This window comes from Hippopotamus amphibius, chromosome 12, assembly GCF_030028045.1.
Source record: "Hippopotamus amphibius kiboko isolate mHipAmp2 chromosome 12, mHipAmp2.hap2, whole genome shotgun sequence".
Classification (NCBI taxonomy): domain Eukaryota; kingdom Metazoa; phylum Chordata; class Mammalia; order Artiodactyla; family Hippopotamidae; genus Hippopotamus; species Hippopotamus amphibius.
The window spans coordinates 33,944,871-33,965,348 of NC_080197.1; the positions used below are offsets into that span (position 1 = coordinate 33,944,871).

Genomic DNA, 20,478 nt, shown 5'->3' on the forward strand with positions numbered 1-20,478 from the left:
TGTGACAGCATCAATAGAAAAAGAGCGGAGAGCGGGGCGGCCTGAGGGCTCATGGCCGAGGCTCGTCCTTTCTCCTTTGGACTCTGGTTTCCATCTGGAAATGTGAGCTGACTTGCCACTCCTGACACAGGAGAAGAATTATTTCTTTGGGGGAGGGAATTGGGATTGTCTCATGAGCCTTTCTGAGACGTGGGCAGGTGGACCTGGACTAGAATCTTTGCTCCTGCTGCTAACCCGCTATCACCTAGGAAGAGACCTTCTCCTCAGACACGTGGGGGTCACTGCTTTGTGACCACCTGCCACGTGCAGGTGCCGATCTGAGCAGTGCCCCGACCTCCGACCTCTGCAGCAAACCCCACAGCAGGGCTGTGAGGCTGGTGCCATGGTCGGCTCTGTTTGCAGAAGAGGAAAACCAAGGCACCGAGAGGGTGAGCCCCAAGATCTGAACCCCAGGCAGCCGACTCTACAGCCTGGCTTTCACCCAGGACTCCGCAGCCCCTTCAACACAGTGGCTCCCTCATGGGGCATTTCTGTGGCGGGATGTCACATCGTTAAGGGCAGTGCAGTAAGTAGGGGTGCTCGGCACAGGGGCAGGCTCCAGGTGTCAGACCTGATTTCCTGAAGGGAAAGGACTCCCATTTCACACCTTTCCCCAAAAGCACAGGACCTGGGACCTTGGCACCTGGGAGCCATTCAAGTAGTTATTGAATCAATCAATCAATCAATCAATCAATAACTGATTCCATTGATAACAGAATAAATGCACACATTACGGGAAATGTTTACTAAGGATAATTTTTCCTCAAAGAAAACTATGTGCCCAGAGTATCCTATTTTGCTTCAGGGACTGCTCTGTTGTCCAAGGACAGACATCTATCCACAAAAAGGTTACACGAGCTCACAACATCCACGGATTCTGAGAAAGAAGACCCCTTTTGTATATGCCTACCCTCACCCCATTTATGTTCCATTAGAGGGAGACTCCTTGGGAAAAAATCAAAGGAGAAACCCTTTGCAAACTTTTGCTTCAGACTTAAATTTCAATTTATCCTGCTGTTAAAACAGGGTTTTGATACAAAACTTGCTAATCTGGTTATCTGAATACAAAGCCTTCAGACCTTTCATTGAAAGGCACAGTGATTCATTTATACATACATACATATATATACACATATATATACTTGTTTTTCTCTTAATTTCTTTATAAGCCATACAATTGTTTAAAACATAAATCACAACCTTCTTGAAGGGTTGATGATGTATAAAGGTGTAATATGCATAACTGTAACATGCAGGATGAGGGAGAAGGATATGAACGTATACAGTTGTAAGATTTCTGTATTTAACCTGATGTGATACAATAATAACTAATTAGACTAAAAGTTAAAGATGTATATTTTAATCACTAGGACAACTACTAAAAAATAATGCCAAGAAATACAGCTAAAAAGCCAACAAGAAAATTAAAATATAATTCTAAAAAGTATTCAAAAACCCCGAAAGGCAAGAAAGTAGGAACAAAGGAAACAAAACAGATGGGAAAAATAAAAATCAGTAATCAATAATAAAATGGTAGATCAAAACCCAAATATATCGATAATTATACTAACTTTTGATGGACAAAACATTCCAGTTAAAAGTCAGAAACTGTCACAATGGATTTTTTTTTAAAGGAAAAAACAAGTATATGCAAGCCACAGACAAGGTCCAGCCATATAGGCAGGAAGTAAATATATAGATAAAAATGTTCCATGTAAACAATAAAAAAGAAGGCTGGAGTGGTTCTGTATCAATATAGGATGAATCAAGTTTAGGGGGAAAAATATATTACAAGAGATGTAGAGGGAAAGTTCATAACAATAAAGGTTAGATTCACCAGGAAGACATAACAATAAAAAATGTTTATGTGCTTAACAAAATACATGATGCAAAAAGTGACAGAATTAAGGAGAGAAGTAAATAATCCGAGTCATTTTTGGAGGTCTTAATACCCCTTTCTCAGCATTTACTTGAACAATTAGAAAATGATCAGCAAAGACATATAAGATCTGTGCAACATTTCACATTGACTTCATTGATATTTATAGAATACCCATTACAATGACAGAACACACTTTTAAGTGCAGCTGGTATGTTTTCCAGGCTAGACTATATACTGGGCCATGAAACAATTCTCATTAATTTAAAATAACTAAAATCATACAGGGTGTCTGACTATAATGGAATAAAATTATCAATAAGATAAGGGAAACCCCATGTATTTGGAAATTAAACAACCAACCTATAAATAAATCATAGGTCAAAGGAGAAATCACAAGGGAAATTAGAAAATATACTTTAATAAAACTTTAATAAAACTAAACTGAATTATAATAAAAATGCAATTTACATAAATTTGTGGAATGCTGCTAAAGAAGTTCTTAGAGATACATTTGTAGTTTCTTTCAAAAAGAAGAAAAATTTTAAATTGAAGGTTTGAATTCTCACCTTAAGAAATCAGAAAAAGAATATTAAATAAAATCTAAAACAAAGAGAGGAAAGGAAACAATAAAGAGCAAAAGTCCAAAAAATGAAACCAAAAAATGGAGAAAATCAATAAACCAGAAGCTAGTTCTCTGGAAAGATCAATAAAATTTATAAGTCTCTAGCTGGAGAGAGAGAGATTGAGAAAAAGAGAGAAAGGAAGGAGGGGATGAGAGAGAGAGAGGAGGCTGAGAACACAAATTACAAACATCCAGAATGAAAGAGGCAAAAGCACTACAGATCCTACAGACATTAAAATGGTAAAAAGGGGACATCATGAAAAAAGGCCTGATAATACCAAGTGCTGGTGACAATGCAGAGAAACTGGAACCTCCTTATCTTACTGTTAGGAGTGCAAAACAGTGTAACCATGTTGGAAAAAAGTATGGCAACATCTTATAAAACAGGAACTTAGATGGGACCAGCAATCCCAGTCCTATGTATCTACCCAGGAGAAATGAAAACTATGTCCACGTACAAACTTGCATGTGAATGTTCACAGCAACATTATTCATAATAGCCTGAAACTGGAAACATACCAAGTGTCTGTTAACTGGAGAATGAATCAATTTGTTGTATTATATACATACAGTGGAATAGTACTCAATGATCAAAAATTTTTTTAAATTAATACATGCAACAACATGAGTGAACCTCAAAACATTATGCTAAGTGAAGGAAATCAAACACACACACACACACACACACACACACACAAGCTACATATTCCTTAAAAGGCAATGCCACAGTGTCCAAAGGGATGAGTATTTTCTGGGGCTGGTGATTGTGGGAGGGGCTTGACTGCAAAGGGACAGGAGGAAAGGGACTAAAGGTAATGGGACTGTTCTGTATTTTCACTGCGGTGGTGGTTTAAATGATTGCATATAACTACCAACATTCATTAGCCTGTACAATTAAAACAGGTGAGTTTTATTGCCTATAAATAATACTCAATAAAACTTGGAACAAAAACAGTTCCTTCAAATCAGCTAATCTTAGACTGTTAGTAATTAGACACAGAATTAAAAGATACCCTGGGGAATTCCCTGGTGGTCCAGGGGTTAGGACTCTGAGCTTCGACTGCAGTGGGCTCGAGTTCCATCCCTGGTCAGGGAACTAAGATCCCACAAGCCCCGCAGCACAGCCATAAAAAAGATACCTTGGCCAACCTTCCCATTAAGGGGTGAATTGTTGTAAATCAACAACTGAAAAAAAATTTTTAATAGAAAAATAAAAAGCAGAGAAAAGAAGTTACAAGTACATGAAAAACAAAGATTTTTTAGAAGGTATATTGTGTCTCCTCCAAAGAGAGAGGTTGGAGTCCTAACCCCAGCACCTCAGAATGTGACCTTATTTGGAAACAGGATCTTTACAGCGGTAACCAAGTTATTATAAAATGAGGTCATTAGGATGAGCCCTAATCCAGTACAACTGAAGTCCTTATTAAAAAAGGAGACAGAGACAGACACACTCAGAGGGAAGAGGGTGCGAAGTAACACAGGGAGAAGGTGGCCAGGTGACTGGGGTGATGCACCTACAAGCCAGGAAGCTTAGAGTGTCACAGGGAACAGGGCTCTGGCAACACCTTGATTTCGGACTCCAGGTGCCCAGAACTGTGAGACAATGAGTTCCTGCTGTTCCCAGCCACTCGGTTTGAGGCACTTTGTGTCGGTGGCCTGGGGAACGCAACCCCCTGCTCTTTGATACTAATGTGCTGACCACATTCACCCTCACATGTTGTCCGGCTTCCCAAGGAATCGCTCCAAGGACAAATCCCCCAGTCAGAGAGAGATATTCTACAATGGCCCCAAGAGAGCAAGTGTTTCTGTGCTAAGTTGGCTAGTGAATGCTGACTTCTTTGTGGGATTGTTAGGCCAGGGCGAGAGTCACCTGGAAGTAATTTTAAACTTCATCAGAAACATTTTGTAAACATAAAAGAGATCATCTGAGTGGAACCTATTCACTGTATTTAAATTCCTTCATTTTACACACTCAAGTGAGGCTGTCAGGAAACCCGAGAAATGTGAACAGCCCCTCCCCGATGGGCTGCGGCCAGCCTTCCAGGCAAAGTCACTAAAGGAAATTGTAAGACATTGCCGACTTGATTGAATCCCCCTGAAGACTCTGAAAACTGTTTTGTATTGGTGAACACAGAAATGTTGCTTTCAGTTTACCACGAGCAGCTTCTTTTGGTCTCTCCTCTCTCCCCGCCCCCGAAACTTCCTTCCCCACTCTGCAGACTATATTTCTTATCACTAACCCTGAACATTTATCAGCCACTAAAATACAGGACTGGCACATGCAGTCGACCTACCTCTTGCGATGAAGGCAGGGGCCCCTCACAGGTGACACAGTATCTCAGGGGAGCAGGGTTCCCTGTGCCGCAGGTGCGGCAGATCACTTTCTCCTGAAAACAGGGAATGAGAAACACGTGTTTCCATGGAGGTTCTCTAATTTCTTCACAGATAAATGTATTTATTTTTCCTGCCAATTCAACTGAACAGCATACCGTAGTAGGACAAAAGAGTGTTAATAAGGTAGAATAATATAAGAGGTACATTATCTACTACCATGGAGATTAGCAGTCAGATATTCTGATGACTTCATGATCTAAAACTCATCTTTCAAAATAACTTACGTGGAACACGCACACACCACGCAAAAAGGGAAACCAACTGTAGCTATGATAATTTGAAGTGGCATCTGTAGGTTGATTCAAGTTTAAGGTTATGTTTCAAGGCATGATACTCTGAAAGTCATGAAAGCCAGAATTGAGAAGTTTCATATTTACTTAATCATGTTTTTATTCCTTTCTCTTATTCAATATTTAGTATGTAAACTCTTTAAGTCCAATAAATCAAAGTACTTTCCAAAAAGAAAAAGAAAAAGAAATAGGTGTTTCTCTGAGCAAACAGCTGTACAAAGAAACCATCAAGCAGTCTTTGCACCCGATCAGCCAGCTCGAGACCATACACTGACACCCGGACCCTGAAATTAGATTAGTTAAGGAATTATTACAGCATAAATAGTGTCAAACAAATGAACATAGTTTTGAAAGAAACAAACCCCAAAATGAAAAAACTGGAAAAGAGTATTCATTTGGCCTTAGGAAGATGAATTGACTATTTCGTGCTGCTTCTGGGTGAGTTTTTTTTTTTTTTTCCAGTGTGGCAACTGTGCTACTTGGTAGGCTCTCCATCTCCTGGCTCCCAATAAACAGGAAGGCCCAAGACCAGCAAAAGATTATATGTTTACAAGTGACCTAGTTCTTGGCCTGGGGTTGACCCCACAGGGCTTTGTATTAAATATGAATTTGGATTTGCTCTGCAGATAAGACCACCTTAGAAAATGAGTGGTAAATTCAACCTTCTGAGTCAGGAACCTGGGGATAAGTTGCAACACAGAAAAAAACAAGAGAAAAAGAAAAGGTGGTTAAATCAGCCTAGCTAGAGTTCAGCCACGGGAGGTTTGCTAACTAACATCTGTTTAGTCACTGGACTATCCTGCAGAATTCCCCTGGCCTTTCCAAGTCCTCCTCAAGTCCCACTTACGTAAAAGAACCCAAAGTCTTCCTAGGAACCTGAGCCAGATGGGGAAACCACCGTTACCAGGCCAGAGAATTCCTCAAGGGCAGAAGCCACTCAAAATGGCACAGAACCACAAACTTGCTCTCAGTGGGTCCTCACATCCCCTGGTTCCAGCTTTCTTCCCAGCTGCTTAAGGTCCCCAAAGCATAGTCTGCAATCATCAGAGCTTTTCTGTGAGATTTAGAGCAGCGATCTTCCTGATCTGGTGGAACCCACTGAGAAGTGAAACAAATTTCCTGTCCCGGTGTTAAAATATACTGAGATCAGGGGCTTCCCTGGTGGCACAGTGGTTAAGAATCCGCCTGCCAGTGCAGGGAGCACAGGTACGATTCCTGGTCTGGGGAGATCCCACATGCTGCAGAGCAACTAAAGCCATGTGCCACAACCACTGAGCCTGTGCTCCAGAGCCACAACTGTTGAGCCCGTGTGCTGCAATTACTGAAGCCTGCGCACCTAGTGCCTATACTCTGCAACAAGATAAGCCACTGCAATGAGAAGCCCACGTACTGCAATGAAGAGTAGACCCCGCTCTCTGCAACTACAGAAGGCCCTCGCACGGCAATGAAGACCCAATGCAGCCAATAAATAAAAAATAAAATAAATAAATAAATTAAAAAAAATTACCAGACAGTACTAGTGACAGTACTTGTACAGAACAATCTCCATTAAAAAAAACCAAACCCAGGGTATTTAGAAAAAATATACATATATACTGAGATCAAACAAAAATAATCTAGCTGTTTGCCGCAGGAAATACTCTAGAAAGAACTGTAAAACAAGTAAAACTGCTTACTTATTAAGTCCAATGGCCCTCGACTTACAAGACCCACAATCTAAAACTAGTATGTCCTCCACAGCAGCCCCTTGTGTACGTGTGTGTGTGTGTGTGATGAGAGCACCTGGAATCTACCCTCTTAGAAAATTTACAGCATTCAAAGATGGATAAGTTAATGAGCTTGACTGAAGTAATCATTTCACTCTGTACATGTATATCAAAACATCACCACTTTAAAGATACGAAATTTTTATTTAAATAAATAAAAAATTTAAACTAGCCTGACATCTCTGCCCAATCCAAACTAACTCTGCCCAATCCTGCCTAGAAAAACTCTCTTTTAACATTTTTTAATTTAATAGTCTCTGTTTTTTAGAGCAGTTTAAGGTCCACATCAAAACTGAGCAGACATTGCAGGGAGCTCCCACATACATCCCTGTCCACACACACACACAACCTCCGCCACCATCAACATCCCGCACCAGCTGGCACATTTGTCACAACCAATGAACCTACACTGACACATCCTCATCCTCCAAAGCTCACCGTTTATCTTAGGCTTCACTTTTGTCAAATTCTCTTTAGAATCGCCCAACCACAGTACCGAAACCCCATAAATACCTTCCCCCATCTTCTCCCCTATGAGACGCTGCTAAAATGGTCAAAGCGCTGGTTTATCTCACTGTATTAGGTCCAGTAAAAGCACAGCCTTCTTGGTTGACAGGCTTTCTTCGTGGTTTCTGGGGTGGCTTTTTGACACCATGTGGCTCACTTCTTGAAGCAGAGTGACCATGAACCCACAGATAGAAATAATCTTGTATTCACAATCACTACGTCATAGATTTATGTATATCCATAGGGACGATGTGGGACTCAGGCCACCACCAGATGGCCTTAATGAGGATGCTAAATATTTACAACAAGCACTTTTTAAAAAGTCAATACCCTCATTTGCTGCCTCGTCAATAGCAGTTGTCACACATTGACCAGTTGAACGGGTCTAAGCAATTTCGTGGACCCAGCTTAGTCACGGCGGTAAAACTTTTCCTTACAAAGTAGCTGGAAGATGAGAACAATTTTCTAATCTCCCAAATGATAAGCTTTAATTGACACAACGAAATGAGGAAGAATTTTGGACACAGGCCAGTAGGTTGTTGCAAACTTAATCTCAAAGCGGACTTTGTAAGATGCCAAGGTCAACTTGACTCAGAGCTGTGGTTACATTGCTTTTATCCCAGAACCACTGGGCGAGAGTCTGGGGTCTCATAGGAGGTACTGTGTCCTCGCCGTGTGAGTCATCAGATCTCTTTCAGAGTAATGACTTCACGTGGATCTCAGCCCTAAGCCTTGCAGATTCCAGGAACCCCAAATACAAAGGGTGTCCTGGAGGTGCAATGTGTGTTGCTAGTTAGAGCCTGAAGGAAATTGAAGATCTCTTTCTAAATGAGTTCATGTGCTCTGGTGAAAGGGGAGATGGTGACATTAGTTTTCAGCTTTAGAAAATGGCCAACAGGATGCATTTGTTTTTTGTAAAAAAAAAAGAAAGAAAGCAGCAAGCAAACAAAACCAAATTTAAATGTGTGACTATGTATGAATGTTTTTGTGCATGTAGAAAAATACATTAGAAGGACACTCACTAAGCTGCTATCATTGGTTATTTCAGGGAATAGAAATAGAGGTGGGGTTGGGAAATTACATATTTCATTGTGTATCTTTGGACCATTTCACGTGTTACCAAAAATTGGAAAATTTTAAAAAGCATAAAATCCTTTCTTATTCTGAAATACAGGACAGAGGATAAAAGAAGAAACTCCTGCTACTATATCTTCTCATCCTGGCAGTAAAAACAAGCATCTGATGGAGCAAACTTCCTCAGCATTGACAAGGGCTTTACATCAACACCAGACAAGCCTGCCACAGCGAGTGGGTCTGTCTGCATCACGGCAGGAAGAGGACCGATGGTTCTTTGTGCACTCAGTGGAGCGAGATGGAGACCAACCTAGAAGTGGGAGCAGAGTTGTCAGCTGGCCTTGCCGGTGCCTTGGGGAGGGAAGGAAGGCTTGCTGGCTTCCGTGAGCAGCTTACACAGGTGTTCCCACTGACCTCAGAGGCGGCTCTCTGGGTGAGAATGTGAGCTAAAAAGCCATCACCCTTGTAACATCTTGGGATGCCCCTGGGATGAAGGTTTCTAACCAGGGTCCTTCTGTGAGTAACAGCAATAATGATTGTCTGGTCATAAAAATCAGACATTTCCCACCAGGTCAGATGTTACGGTGACAAAGGTCTCTCTAAAAATCAAGTCTGATTAAAAGCTGTCCTTGCTTTCAACCCTGCAGGGTCCACTGGGAAGAAGGGTAGAGAAGGCGCCATTTCCCGCTGCCTACAGGCCCCCGCCAGCATTTCTGCAGCTCACAAACCCAAACAACTTGCAAAGTTTTGGGGCACATCCTGCAGTTCCCGGTCTCCGTGTGTTTTCCTGGCATGCCTCCCTCCCCCACTTCATACATGAACACACACCCACGAGTCACTTCTCTTTGCCCCACCCCTTCCCATTTAGCAAATGCCTGAGCCTCCCACAACATCTGCTCAGATGACACCCCCTCTTCAAAGCTATCCCTGGCCCTGGCCCCGGTAAGAGCTGACGAATCCTCTTCTGTGCCCCTTGCCACCACCAAGACTGCCACCTCCACCACGGCAAGTGGGGGGCCCAGATCTCTCAGGCAGTGGGTGCAGGGGTCACAGCCTGGGGAACGCAGTGAGCAGAACCCCAGACGGTGGTCCAGGAAGCAGCTGGTAAAGCCACATCAAAAGGTGCCTTTGAAAGAGCTCCTCAGCACCTGATGGCCGGCGTGGGAGGGGCAAGGTGGAACCCAGAGGAACTGGGTGAACCTGAAGGAAGGTTCATGGCTGCGCCGTGGTGAGGGATGCCAGCTGCCTGGGGACCTTGCTTCTTCCTCAGGCCCCTCCCCAAATCGTCCCCATTCAGTGACCCTAGAGCAGGTGTCTAGTGACTGCTTCTCAGGCTCACACCATTCCCTGTGCTATCTTGGCACTGCTGGGAATTCAGACATATTCCAGTAAATTCTTAGGGTGCAGAATATAGCGTGTATGTCTAAAGTACACAAAACAGAAGAGGGTGGGGTGCCAAGGGTGATCCAAATGTTTTGGTAAAAGCAGCACGGCTAAGTAGCTTAACTAATAGTATAAGCTATACACTTGCTGAAGCCATGTCTTTATTAAAAGTGCTAGTAAACCATAAGAGCCCAATGCTAAAAGAGGCACAACACCACAGAAAAAACACCAGCAGAAATGGTCACGAGATTCTCACTTCTGGAGAAAATGATAAAGGTACCCTAAATCACTACTCCCTAAGATCTTGAGAAAGTTAATGTTTCAGAGAGCCCTTTACCAATTTGAGGCATTTTTAGCTAATGTGAAGCTTATATACTCAGTAATTTCATGATTCCCTTTGAAAACTCAACAGTGGAAGTCAAACAGTCTTGATTTTCTAAATTTCATCTTTGAATCATCAGTTGGTTTCCTCTTTATAAGGTATATGTTCTGTCTTCGGCCCTTTAATAGAGTAGAAATCAGTTTCAAGTGATTGTCTCTCTCTCATCAAAATTGTATTTTAAAAAGGTGTCACTCCTGGATTTGACACTCCTAATCACTATAAAAGTCTTATGTTTATCCTTAATAGAGGATCCACAAATTGAAGGAAAAAATTACTTATACCTTTGGACCTCCTGCCTGTCCACAACATGGGAAGAACTCTGGGTTTCAAATGCTGGAGGTGGCATGATGTGTACCAAACTTGACTCTCAGCTAACACTTACCCCCATTCCTCCTGTTTTGAATAGTTCAAAGGGTTCGAAATGATATTATCTTCAAACATCCTGGATAATGTAAATATGCATGAGAATAGGTTCTGCCGTGATTGACAGAACAGCCAAAAGAACGGTGGCTTAAGCAAGAGAGCAGCTGTTTCTCACTCTCACGCAGAAGAAGTTTGGAGACAGGCCTCCAGGGCTGTATGGTGGATTCCTGCAGTGACTTCCAGAGTTTCTTAAGATTGAAAATAGTCATCAAACAAAAAGCTTAGTAAATTTTCATCTACTTGACCTTGGCCCAGCCAGTTCTTCAAAATCTCACTTCTGAAGGTTTACTTAGCCTGGGACACTCTTGAACTTTTTGCTCACAGTGAAGGGGAGCTGGGACACGTAAGAAGAAGTGGACTTAACTTTTCTCTCATAAACTGCAATACATTTTGACCACAGAGACTCCACAAGGTCATTTTCGGAGTGTTACAGTTCTAATTGTACATTAAATCCACGCACTTCCCTTACTGCTAAAAATTCTTACTTTTTTAATCCCCAGAGTTATCTTTATTAAATCTATTTTGTCCTCTAGTGACCTTTATCTGAGGTCAAGTAAAAAGGAGGTGAACGGGACTATAAATTGAAAAATGGAGAAAAGATTCAGTTGTAGAGTCCAAAAAAATTTTCATGGCATCACGTCACTTGTCTCACAAGGTTTTTTGAATGTTCGTGATGATACTTAACTTTTTCATCCGTGTGACTAGTTGTAATCCTTCTTTTCTACGTTAACAGAGATCCATGACCAAACAAAGCAAACAAAAACATGAAGTGACTTTAAGGACAAGACTAAAAGCCAGAATTACTTACAATGTTCAATTTTAAATATATGAAGTAAAAAACTGTGTTAGCTGCAGTGCAATTTGTCCTCCAAATCCATGTTCAGGGAACAAACACATTTCTGTGTATCCCTCTTGATGCTTAGATCCTACTGACAAGTTAAACTCTTGGGCAGATAGATGCCTTTCCAAAAATGAGAGTGGATTTTGTTCACAGGTATCAGCTTATCAATTATTAGCCAATTCCATCAGCTGAAGAAAGATGTTTCATGGTTCGAACATTAATTTCTATGTGCTTTATTCATACTTTTACAGATTCACATTTCATTACCTTCAGGCGGAGGCTGGCCTGTGGCTGCAGCTGTGGGGCGAGAGGGGCCTCACAGACCACACAGATGGGCGTGTTCATGGGCACCAGGTTTTCACATTCTGCACATAAGCCCATCTGCACAAACAAGATCGGGTTGGCAAAAACCGAAGGTATGAGTAGGTCTTAAAATGTAAGGTTTAATTTGCTTTTGTAAAAATTTCTGTTAAATAATTACTACTTCTATTCTTATTTCTTTCCTATTAAAGTAAAAACATGTTTATTGTAGAAGAGAGAGGTGAAGAAGGTAAAGAAAAGAAAAAAGAGAGGTAAAGAAAAGAAAAATAAAATAGCTTACAGCATGATGGAGTAAGGAAACCAACAAATCTTCTCTCCGAAAAGCAATTATAAAGTTGTATAAAACTGTTAAAAAATTCTGAAAGTCAACCAAAGACAGACAACAAACTGAAAAGTCCTGAACTCTGGACAAGGACACCACATGTCTGCTGGGTCTTGTCTGGGCTGTCCCCATCCTCCTCCAGCTCCACCAGTGTGGAAGCTGCACCAGAGCAGGGCGGGCTCTGAAAACCAGCAGCTGCATAGCCGCTGACGGGCAGGGCTGGCATGCTTTGGAGCACAGTTAAGGTGATGATCTCGGTGGCAAGCAAACAGGGGGACAATGGATCCACTAGCCTGAGCTCATGGTCCTGTTCGGGGGAACTGATGAGCCCACAGCTAGCCAGGGACTTGACAGGGAGTTCCAGAAGGTCGGTCGTCTCCAGGGGGCTCGGCAAACTCCCCCTGCACCCTTAGTTGACTGGAGGATGTTCACATGTGCAGAGTAGACCTGAGACGGTCCAAGCCACCCACACATCCCTGGCTGCACGTGGAGATGCAAGAGAGCTTGGCATCAAGAGCTGGGGCAGACCTGAAAACAGCCTGAGGTTTGAAGTTGCACCCAGCCCACCACAGATCCACTAGCAGAGATGGGAAGCCTTAATGCAGGGGTCCCCAACCCCTGGGCTGCGGACTGGTACTGATCCACAGTCTATTAGGAACCGGGCCACACAGCAGGACGTGAGCGGCGGGTGAGTCAGTGAAGCTTCATCTGCTGCTCCCCATCGCTGCCCCTGCCCATGGAAAATTTGTGAAACCGGTCCCTGGTACCAAAAAGGTTGGGGACTGCTGCCTTAAAGGACCAAGGTTTTTGAGCACAAGTTCTGGCCAATCTTCAACTGAACTCTAAGCTATGCACACCCAGGGGTGATCCCAGGCTTAAAAATAAAACAAGGGGAAAAACCTGATATTAGTGGCTGAAAATTGCAAGGAAGACAGACTTGAAATAGTTAATCCAAGTAAACAAACAAACAAAAAAACAAACAACAGCACAAGGAGAAAAAGTCAGAATCCAGACTTATTATACTATCTAAAATGTCCAAAATTCAAGGAAAAATTTTGAGACATGCAAAAAACAAGAAAGTGCAACTTGTACTCAGAGGAAAACCAGTGAATAGAAATGGTCTCTGAGGAGAGGAAAAGAGGATATATTGGAGCAAAATTTCTGTATATTACTGGATTTAAGTTAAATTATTCTGAAATAGACTGTGAGAAATTAGGAGTATGCTGTAATCCCTAGAGCTCTGTTAGAAAATAACTTTAAAAAAAAAAGGAAAGAAAAGAACTTTTAAAACAGTAAAAAAAAAAAAAATTAACATAAGAAACATAGGAATTAAAATGGCATACTAAAAATTACTTATTTAACACAAAAGAAGGAAGCAAAGGAGGAACAGAGGAACAAAAAAAAAGACGTGAGACAAACAGAAAACAAACAGTAAAACAGCATATGTACATCATTAAAGACAGTAAATGTGAATAGACTATAACACCACACTTAAAAGGCAGAGACTGTCAGACTGCATAGAAAAAAAGAGAGAGATGCCTGACTGGAGACATGCTCTAGATTCAAAGATACAAATAGGTTGAAAATACAAGTACAGAAAAAGGTATATAATAGAAATAGTAAGGCTAAGAGAACTAGAGTGACTGCATAAATATCAGGAAAAAAGGACTTTAAAGACAAGAAATAATACTAGAGACAAAGAGGGACATTCTGTGATGGTGAAAGCGTCAATAAGCCAGGAAGGCACAGCAATTATAAGTGTAGCAACAAGTCCCCAGAACACATGAAGCAAAAACTGTGGGTCAGCCTTGAGGTGAGGCTCTGCCTATCACCTGATGACTCCAAGCCCCAACTTGGACTGGTGGACCACAGTGGCTTTTTGGATCTCCCAGGATTTAGCCTCGACTCAGAGCTAGGACCTAGTAATCCCCCAAAGCTTTGGGCATTTCGTTTTCCTCAAGGCAGCAGGTCCCTTTGGAAAAGGCTTCAAGGACGACTTATGATATGTACTTGCCATGATGCAGGGTCCATCCTCAAGGCGACCCAGCCTCCCTTCTGTCATTTTTGGCTACAAAACATGGGAGTTTTTCTTTTCCATTATATAAAGCAAGGAAGACGCTAGCAGGCTGCCCCTCTGCTTCATTCTCAGGAATACCATGATCAGATTCTGATAACTGATACGTCGCTGTGGCCTTTTATGAGAGATGTGCCCGCCTTGTCTCTGGCAGGTAAGTGCTGCCGCTTGACCTCTAGAATCCCATTAGCCCCCTGAGATCAGGGCACCCATCTCAACAGCAGCATCCGCCCCTGATCATGTCTGGACTCCAAGAAAAGCAGCCATGGAACTTTTCAAGGATGCAGGCACTCCTTTTACTAATATGTATTTCTTACTCTAATGCCTTAGTAAAGGAAGTGTCTTCTGAGTCTTCTTGTGAAATACAGGTGAGAGCTGGAGGAACACACGACACATATGACAAACCTCCTCCAACATGATATCAGGAGAGTCCTGGCACCGCAGTCTCACTGAACATATAGGCTACTACTGAGTCCAAGCTTTAGTCAGCCAACCCCAAAGGCAGCTGGAGCCACTGCCGGCTGCATTAGCTAACATTAAATCAATCCAGAATCTATAAAAGACGCGTGCATATCAGTGAATTTGGCCCAACGCAGTGTTACATTCTGCCTTCATTTAAAATCCACACCCACACCTGTTCCCTAAGATTCTGCCAATACACGTTAGCAACATTGCGCTCCTCTTTCCACATGCGGCCTTTCTGTCCTGGATCCCAGCGTGCACCTGTCCCTCTAGAGCAGCAGGGACTAGACCGCAGTGATGCTACAGGGTGGCTGTAGTGAGTCTTGAGGAGGATACACATCCCCTTTCAAGGCCACTGCCCCAAGCGAGGTAATCACAGAGATTTCAAGGAAAGGAAGGATGCTCACAAAGGAGGGCCAGCTCACCCACCAGCATGAAGCTCAGAGGGAATCAAGACGGTGCGTTTTCTCTGGGTCCAAGCCAACATCTCCATTCCCAGTTTCAGGATCCTACTCTGTCCCAATTCATACCCGAACTTTCACAAAAAGAAATGTGGTGACAAAGTGAATTCAGCTGATGCTGTAACTCACCAACATATTCAGCTAGAGTCTGCTTTCAGCAGTAGGGCCCTGGGGCTATAAGAAATAGGTTCTGTTAGGGCTGCCACGGGAGCACTCTGGTTCTCGGATTATAAGTGAAAGGTCCTGAGCTTGTCAGTTTCCGTGATGCTCCCAGGTGCTCAGGAGAACCGTCCACACCACAGTCCTTGCATCACCATCGCTGCCACAACCGTCAGGTGCAGCAGCCACCTGGCCACCCAAGAGGCTAGCTTTACGTGATGCTTCCTCACCACCAGCCCCATGTGACAGCTCAACTTACTGTGACACCCACTTCATGGTACAATTACTAGCGTCCTGTCTCCCACTGGCCAGGGGCTCAGCACTACTTCCGAGCAAAGGGAAGGACCAAGCCACTTCCAAAACCCCTTCTTTGCAGGTCTGGTTCCTGGAGCCACTCCTGGTACCAATTCTGTATCAGTCAGAGTCCAGTCAGGGGAAAGAAACCACAGGGTAATATAAACAGGGAAAGTTTAACATAAATAGTTATTAACTAATAACAGAGGAGTAACTACTACTGGGTAAATCAAACTCTAAAGGATACAGGACTACCCAGGACAAGGAGAAGCCACTGCCACTCCGGCTGAGGCACAGAACCTGAAGAGGGTCGAATCTGGAAGAGGCATTACTGAACCAGGTGTGGCTGTCACACACTGGATGGCAGAGAAGTCCACTGGGGTGACAGAGACCAGAGCTGGCCCCCGAGCAGGCGGGGTCCTATGAAACTCATGAGGACTCTCCCCCAGGGAGCTGGCAGGACATGCTGGGAAGCCATGTGCAGGCTGCTGCTGAAACTTATTGGGAAACTGCCCCCAGGATGCCTGAGAGACGTTCTGCAAGCTGGGCAGGTACCCATGGAGCCCACTGAGAAGCTGTTCATGAGATGCCATGCAATTCACCAGGATGAACAACCAGGTGTCCTGCAGGCTAGCTGAGCACCACCAGAGCATAGCACAAACAGGAAGAGGAGCCAAGCTCGTTCTCCTGCAGTGGCCCTCCCAGCAGTGAGCCTCTGCTGAGAAAAATTAACGCCAAGCCAGTTGGCAAGGGAGAAATCCACAAGCAGGATGATGTAGAGTGGATCTGGAGCTGAGAGACATCCCTGTGTTGCATCTCCCTAATGCAACCCTGAGTGTCTTGGGTCTGGAATCCTAGGAGTAGGATCCACCCCTTTGAGTTCCAGAAACCCAGCTGAGAGCAGGACACAGCAAGAACTCAATAGGTCAAATTACAGAGCTGTTTCTACATTAGAACATGTTAATCAATATAATTTACAGGCAGTACAGATGTTTCAAAGTTAATCATTTTGGGGACTTCCCTGGTGGCGCAGTGGTTAAGAATCCACCTGCCAATGAAGGGGACATGGGTTTGATCCCTAGTCCAGGGAGATCCCACATGCTGAGGAGCAACTAAGCCCATGCGCCACAGCTACTGAGCCTGAGTGCCACAACTACTGAAGCCCGTGTGCCTAGAGCCTGTGCTCTGCAGCAAGAGAAGCCACCGCAATGAGAAGCCCTCACTCTCTGCAACTAGAGAAAGCCTGTGCATGGCAATGAACCTAATGCTATCAAAAATAAATAGATAAATAAATTTATTAAAAATAAAGAAAAATAAATAAAATTTTAAAAAACCCAAAGTATCAAGTGCATAAAAGATGAACACATTTTGGTGAAGGTTTTGGTTTTTAGTAAGCCAAGAATGTCTTCTAACTAACTACAAACTTAATGGTAGGATAACATCAATTATTATCTACACTTAGCTAAAACTTTTAAATGTAGATATACTGATCAATCTATAGCGTATATAAACAGCTTCTCTGGACAGAATGATGTATCTTATAGATATACGGACTTGTAATTAGTACTTCTGGTCATTTATTTCTAGAATAGATTTCCTTATTGCCCCCAGGTTATGAAATATCGTATGAGTAGGAAACATCTATTTATTCATATGTGAATCCTTGAAATAAAGAGATTTCACACTTTCTGAGCCTATGCTTCTTCGAGGTCACACACACAAAAAATGGCAATACAAACAAGTTTTTCATTCCTAAGTAGGAGTCTGGATAGTACAAGATTCACTTGCCAGAATTTTTTCAACACATATTTCTGTTTGTGGTTCACGTGTGCCTGGTACCATGCTCCTGCTGCAAAGAAAGATCAGATAAACCAATGGCAGAAGCTTGTAAGGACTGGGCTGCTCACCTGAGCTCCTTCTGGGGGTGGGAGACGACAGCCGAAGATGGGCGGGACCGAAGAGCCACATTCTAGACAGTAGCGGGCAAAGGGGTCAGATGGGCGGGGCACGAGGCAGTGGGCACACCTGCAATGGGAGAGGGTCCTGATTGGCCTTGTTCTATGAGCGCATGATAAGAAGTCAAGTGACAACCTGCAGGCGTTCAAATTTTTTTTAAATAAAATAAAACAAAGCAGAACACTCTCAAAGGCTATGTAACAAGTTCAAGATGGGAGATGCTTCTCTATTCATTTTATTACAAAGTGGCCGTACATCTGGGGCTGCTGGTGCCCTTCTCCCGGAGGCTGGGCCCAGCTCACTTCCGACCACAGCAGCAGTTCATCAGCAGCCCTGACCCAGTTCCGAGCGGGGCCCCGCTTGTCCCATCACCTTGGATCTGGCGTGTGTGCAGGGGAGTCCTGAGAATTCCAGGAATGTCCATGCTGCACTTTCCTTACTTCCCACCTGACGCTGAGCCCAGCCTGAACGACAAGTCCTCTTACCCGGCACTCTGGAGTCACTGACAGTCAAGCCCTGCCTTCATCTTCACTCACCTGGGAGGAGTCCGAGGCCCTGCCCCAGTGATGTCTGGCCCCATTTCCTAGGCAGCTGGGTCCCATCCTTTAGCCCTCACCCACCTACCTGGTTCCAGATATCGGCCAAAGGGAAAGGACTCGCAGGCCTGGGCTCCCTCGTGAATAACGCTGCTGCCGCCAGGCATTTCCAGGCAGGTTGGGGCCCTGATCCCGTGACCTGTCTGAACTGCTTGGCACCTATGATGTTTGGATACTGTGCACTGGATGGCTTGGTTGCCTGCACCAGTCTCTATCATGGCCTCTCAACAACCACCAGCCTTTGTAGTTGAGTCTACTTGGGGAAAGGATAGTCTTTTCAACCAAACTGGATAGTGACATGAAAAAGAATGAGGTTGGACTGATACCTTACACCATATACAAAAGCTAACTCAAAATGGACCAAAGACCTAAATGTAAAAGGTAAATTTATAAATCTCCCAGAAGGGCATGTAAGAAAAAACTTCATGACACTGGATTTAGCAATGATTTCTTGGATGTGATCCCAAAAGCACAGGCAACAAAAGAAATGGATAAATTGAACTTCAAAAATTTTGAATATCAAAAAATACTATCAAGATACTGAAAAGACAAGCTACAGATGGGAGAAAATATTTACAAATCATCTATCTGATAAGAGATTAACATCCAAGATATATAAAATATTCTTCCAAGTAACAACAAAAAACAAACAACTCAATTCAAAAATGGGCAAAGGACTTGAATAGGCATTACCCCAAAGAAGATGCTGAACATCACTTGCCATTAGGGAAATGCAAATCAAAACCACAATGAAATACTACTTTACAGCTGTTAGGATGACTATGAGAAAAATAGAAAATAACTATTGGTGAGGATATGGAGAAACTAAAACCCTTGTGCATTTCTGGTGGGAAAGTAAAGTATACGGCTGCTGTGGAAAACAGTTTAGCAGTTCCTCAAAAAGTTAGACATAAAATTACCATATAATCCAAAAATTTCAGTCCTAGGTAAATACTAGGTACATAAATTCAAAAGAATTGAAAATAGGGAGTCAGATGCCTGTACCCCAATGTCCGTGGCAGCAGGATGCATAATAGTCAAAAGGTGGAAACAATTCAAATGTCCATCAACAGGCAAATGGATAAGTGAAATGTGGTACATACATACAATGGAATGTTTTTTACCTTTAATATGGAATGAAATTCTGATACATGCTACAACATGGGTGAACCCTGAAAACACTATGCTCGTGAAATAAGACAAGGGTCAAATATTGTCTGATTCCACTTATGTGAGGTAACTAGAACAGGCAAATTCACAGAAACGGAAAATAGGACAGAGGTTACCAGGGGCTGGAGGGATTGGGGGATGGGGAGATATTGTTTAATGGGAACTGAGATCTGTTTGGGATGATGAAAAATTGCTGGAAACAGATGGTGGTGATGGGGGCCCAACACTTAACACCACTGAATTGTACACTTAAAAATTGTTAAAATGGTAAATTCTATTTATGTTATTTTACCACAACAGAAGTATAAAGGACTGTGAAAAATAATTGATTATATCAAATAAAAGTAAGAATGTATCATGGGTTCATAATATTTGTAGAAGTAAAATAAATGACCACAACAGCACAAAGGCTGTGGCTATCCAGTTATTGGAGGTATACTCTAGTAAGGTCCTTAGGCTATAAAAGAAGTGGCATGATACTACTCAAAGACAGACTGTGATAAGTTAAAAATATGTACTATAAACCCTAAAGCAACCACTAAAAGAAAACTTACAGCTAATAAGCCAACAAAGGATACAAAAAAAAAAAAGGAATCATAAAACATACCCAATTAATCCAAAAGTAAGCCAAAAAAAATGGAGGGCAACAAAGAATAGATAAGACAAACAGAAAACAAATAGCATGACAGCTGACTTAAATTCAAACATATCAAAAATCATAATAATCACAATAATCACAATAATCACAAAAAATATCAATAATCACAATAAATTCTCAACAACCCAATCAAAATGCAGAGATTGCTGGATTTTTTAAAAGCAAGATCTGACTATATGCTGCTTAAAAGAAACCAACTTTAAATAAACACAAATAGGTTAAAAATAAAAGGATGAAAAAGGATACATCATGCAAATACTAATCAAAAGAAAGCAGTAATGCCTATATTAATATCAGACAAATATGATTTCTGAGCAAAGAGTATTATCAGGGTTAGAAAGGTTGTTTCAGGGGGGAGGGATAAATTGGGAGATTGGGATTGATATATACACACTACTATAT

The 20,478-nt window shown here is 42.5% G+C and overlaps 1 protein-coding gene across 11 annotated transcripts in view; it reads right to left on the reverse strand.

Annotated features, from left to right (window-relative positions):
* The window catches only part of DZANK1 (double zinc ribbon and ankyrin repeat domains 1), a 65,952-nt gene that overhangs the window by 25,225 nt on the left and 20,249 nt on the right, over positions 1-20,478 (reverse strand). For all 11 annotated transcript variants that reach the window (XR_009048504.1, XR_009048505.1, XM_057703409.1 and 8 more), the window contains 3 exons: positions 17,604-17,721; positions 11,871-11,984; positions 4,838-4,930 (listed from right to left, as the gene is read on the reverse strand). Coding sequence is in view for 9 of the 11 variants with exons in the window: in XM_057703409.1 (XP_057559392.1) it covers positions 4,838-4,930; positions 11,871-11,984; positions 17,604-17,721 (325 nt within the window). In the remaining 2 variants the exon portion in view is untranslated. The remainder of the gene's footprint in view (positions 1-4,837; positions 4,931-11,870; positions 11,985-17,603; positions 17,722-20,478) is intronic.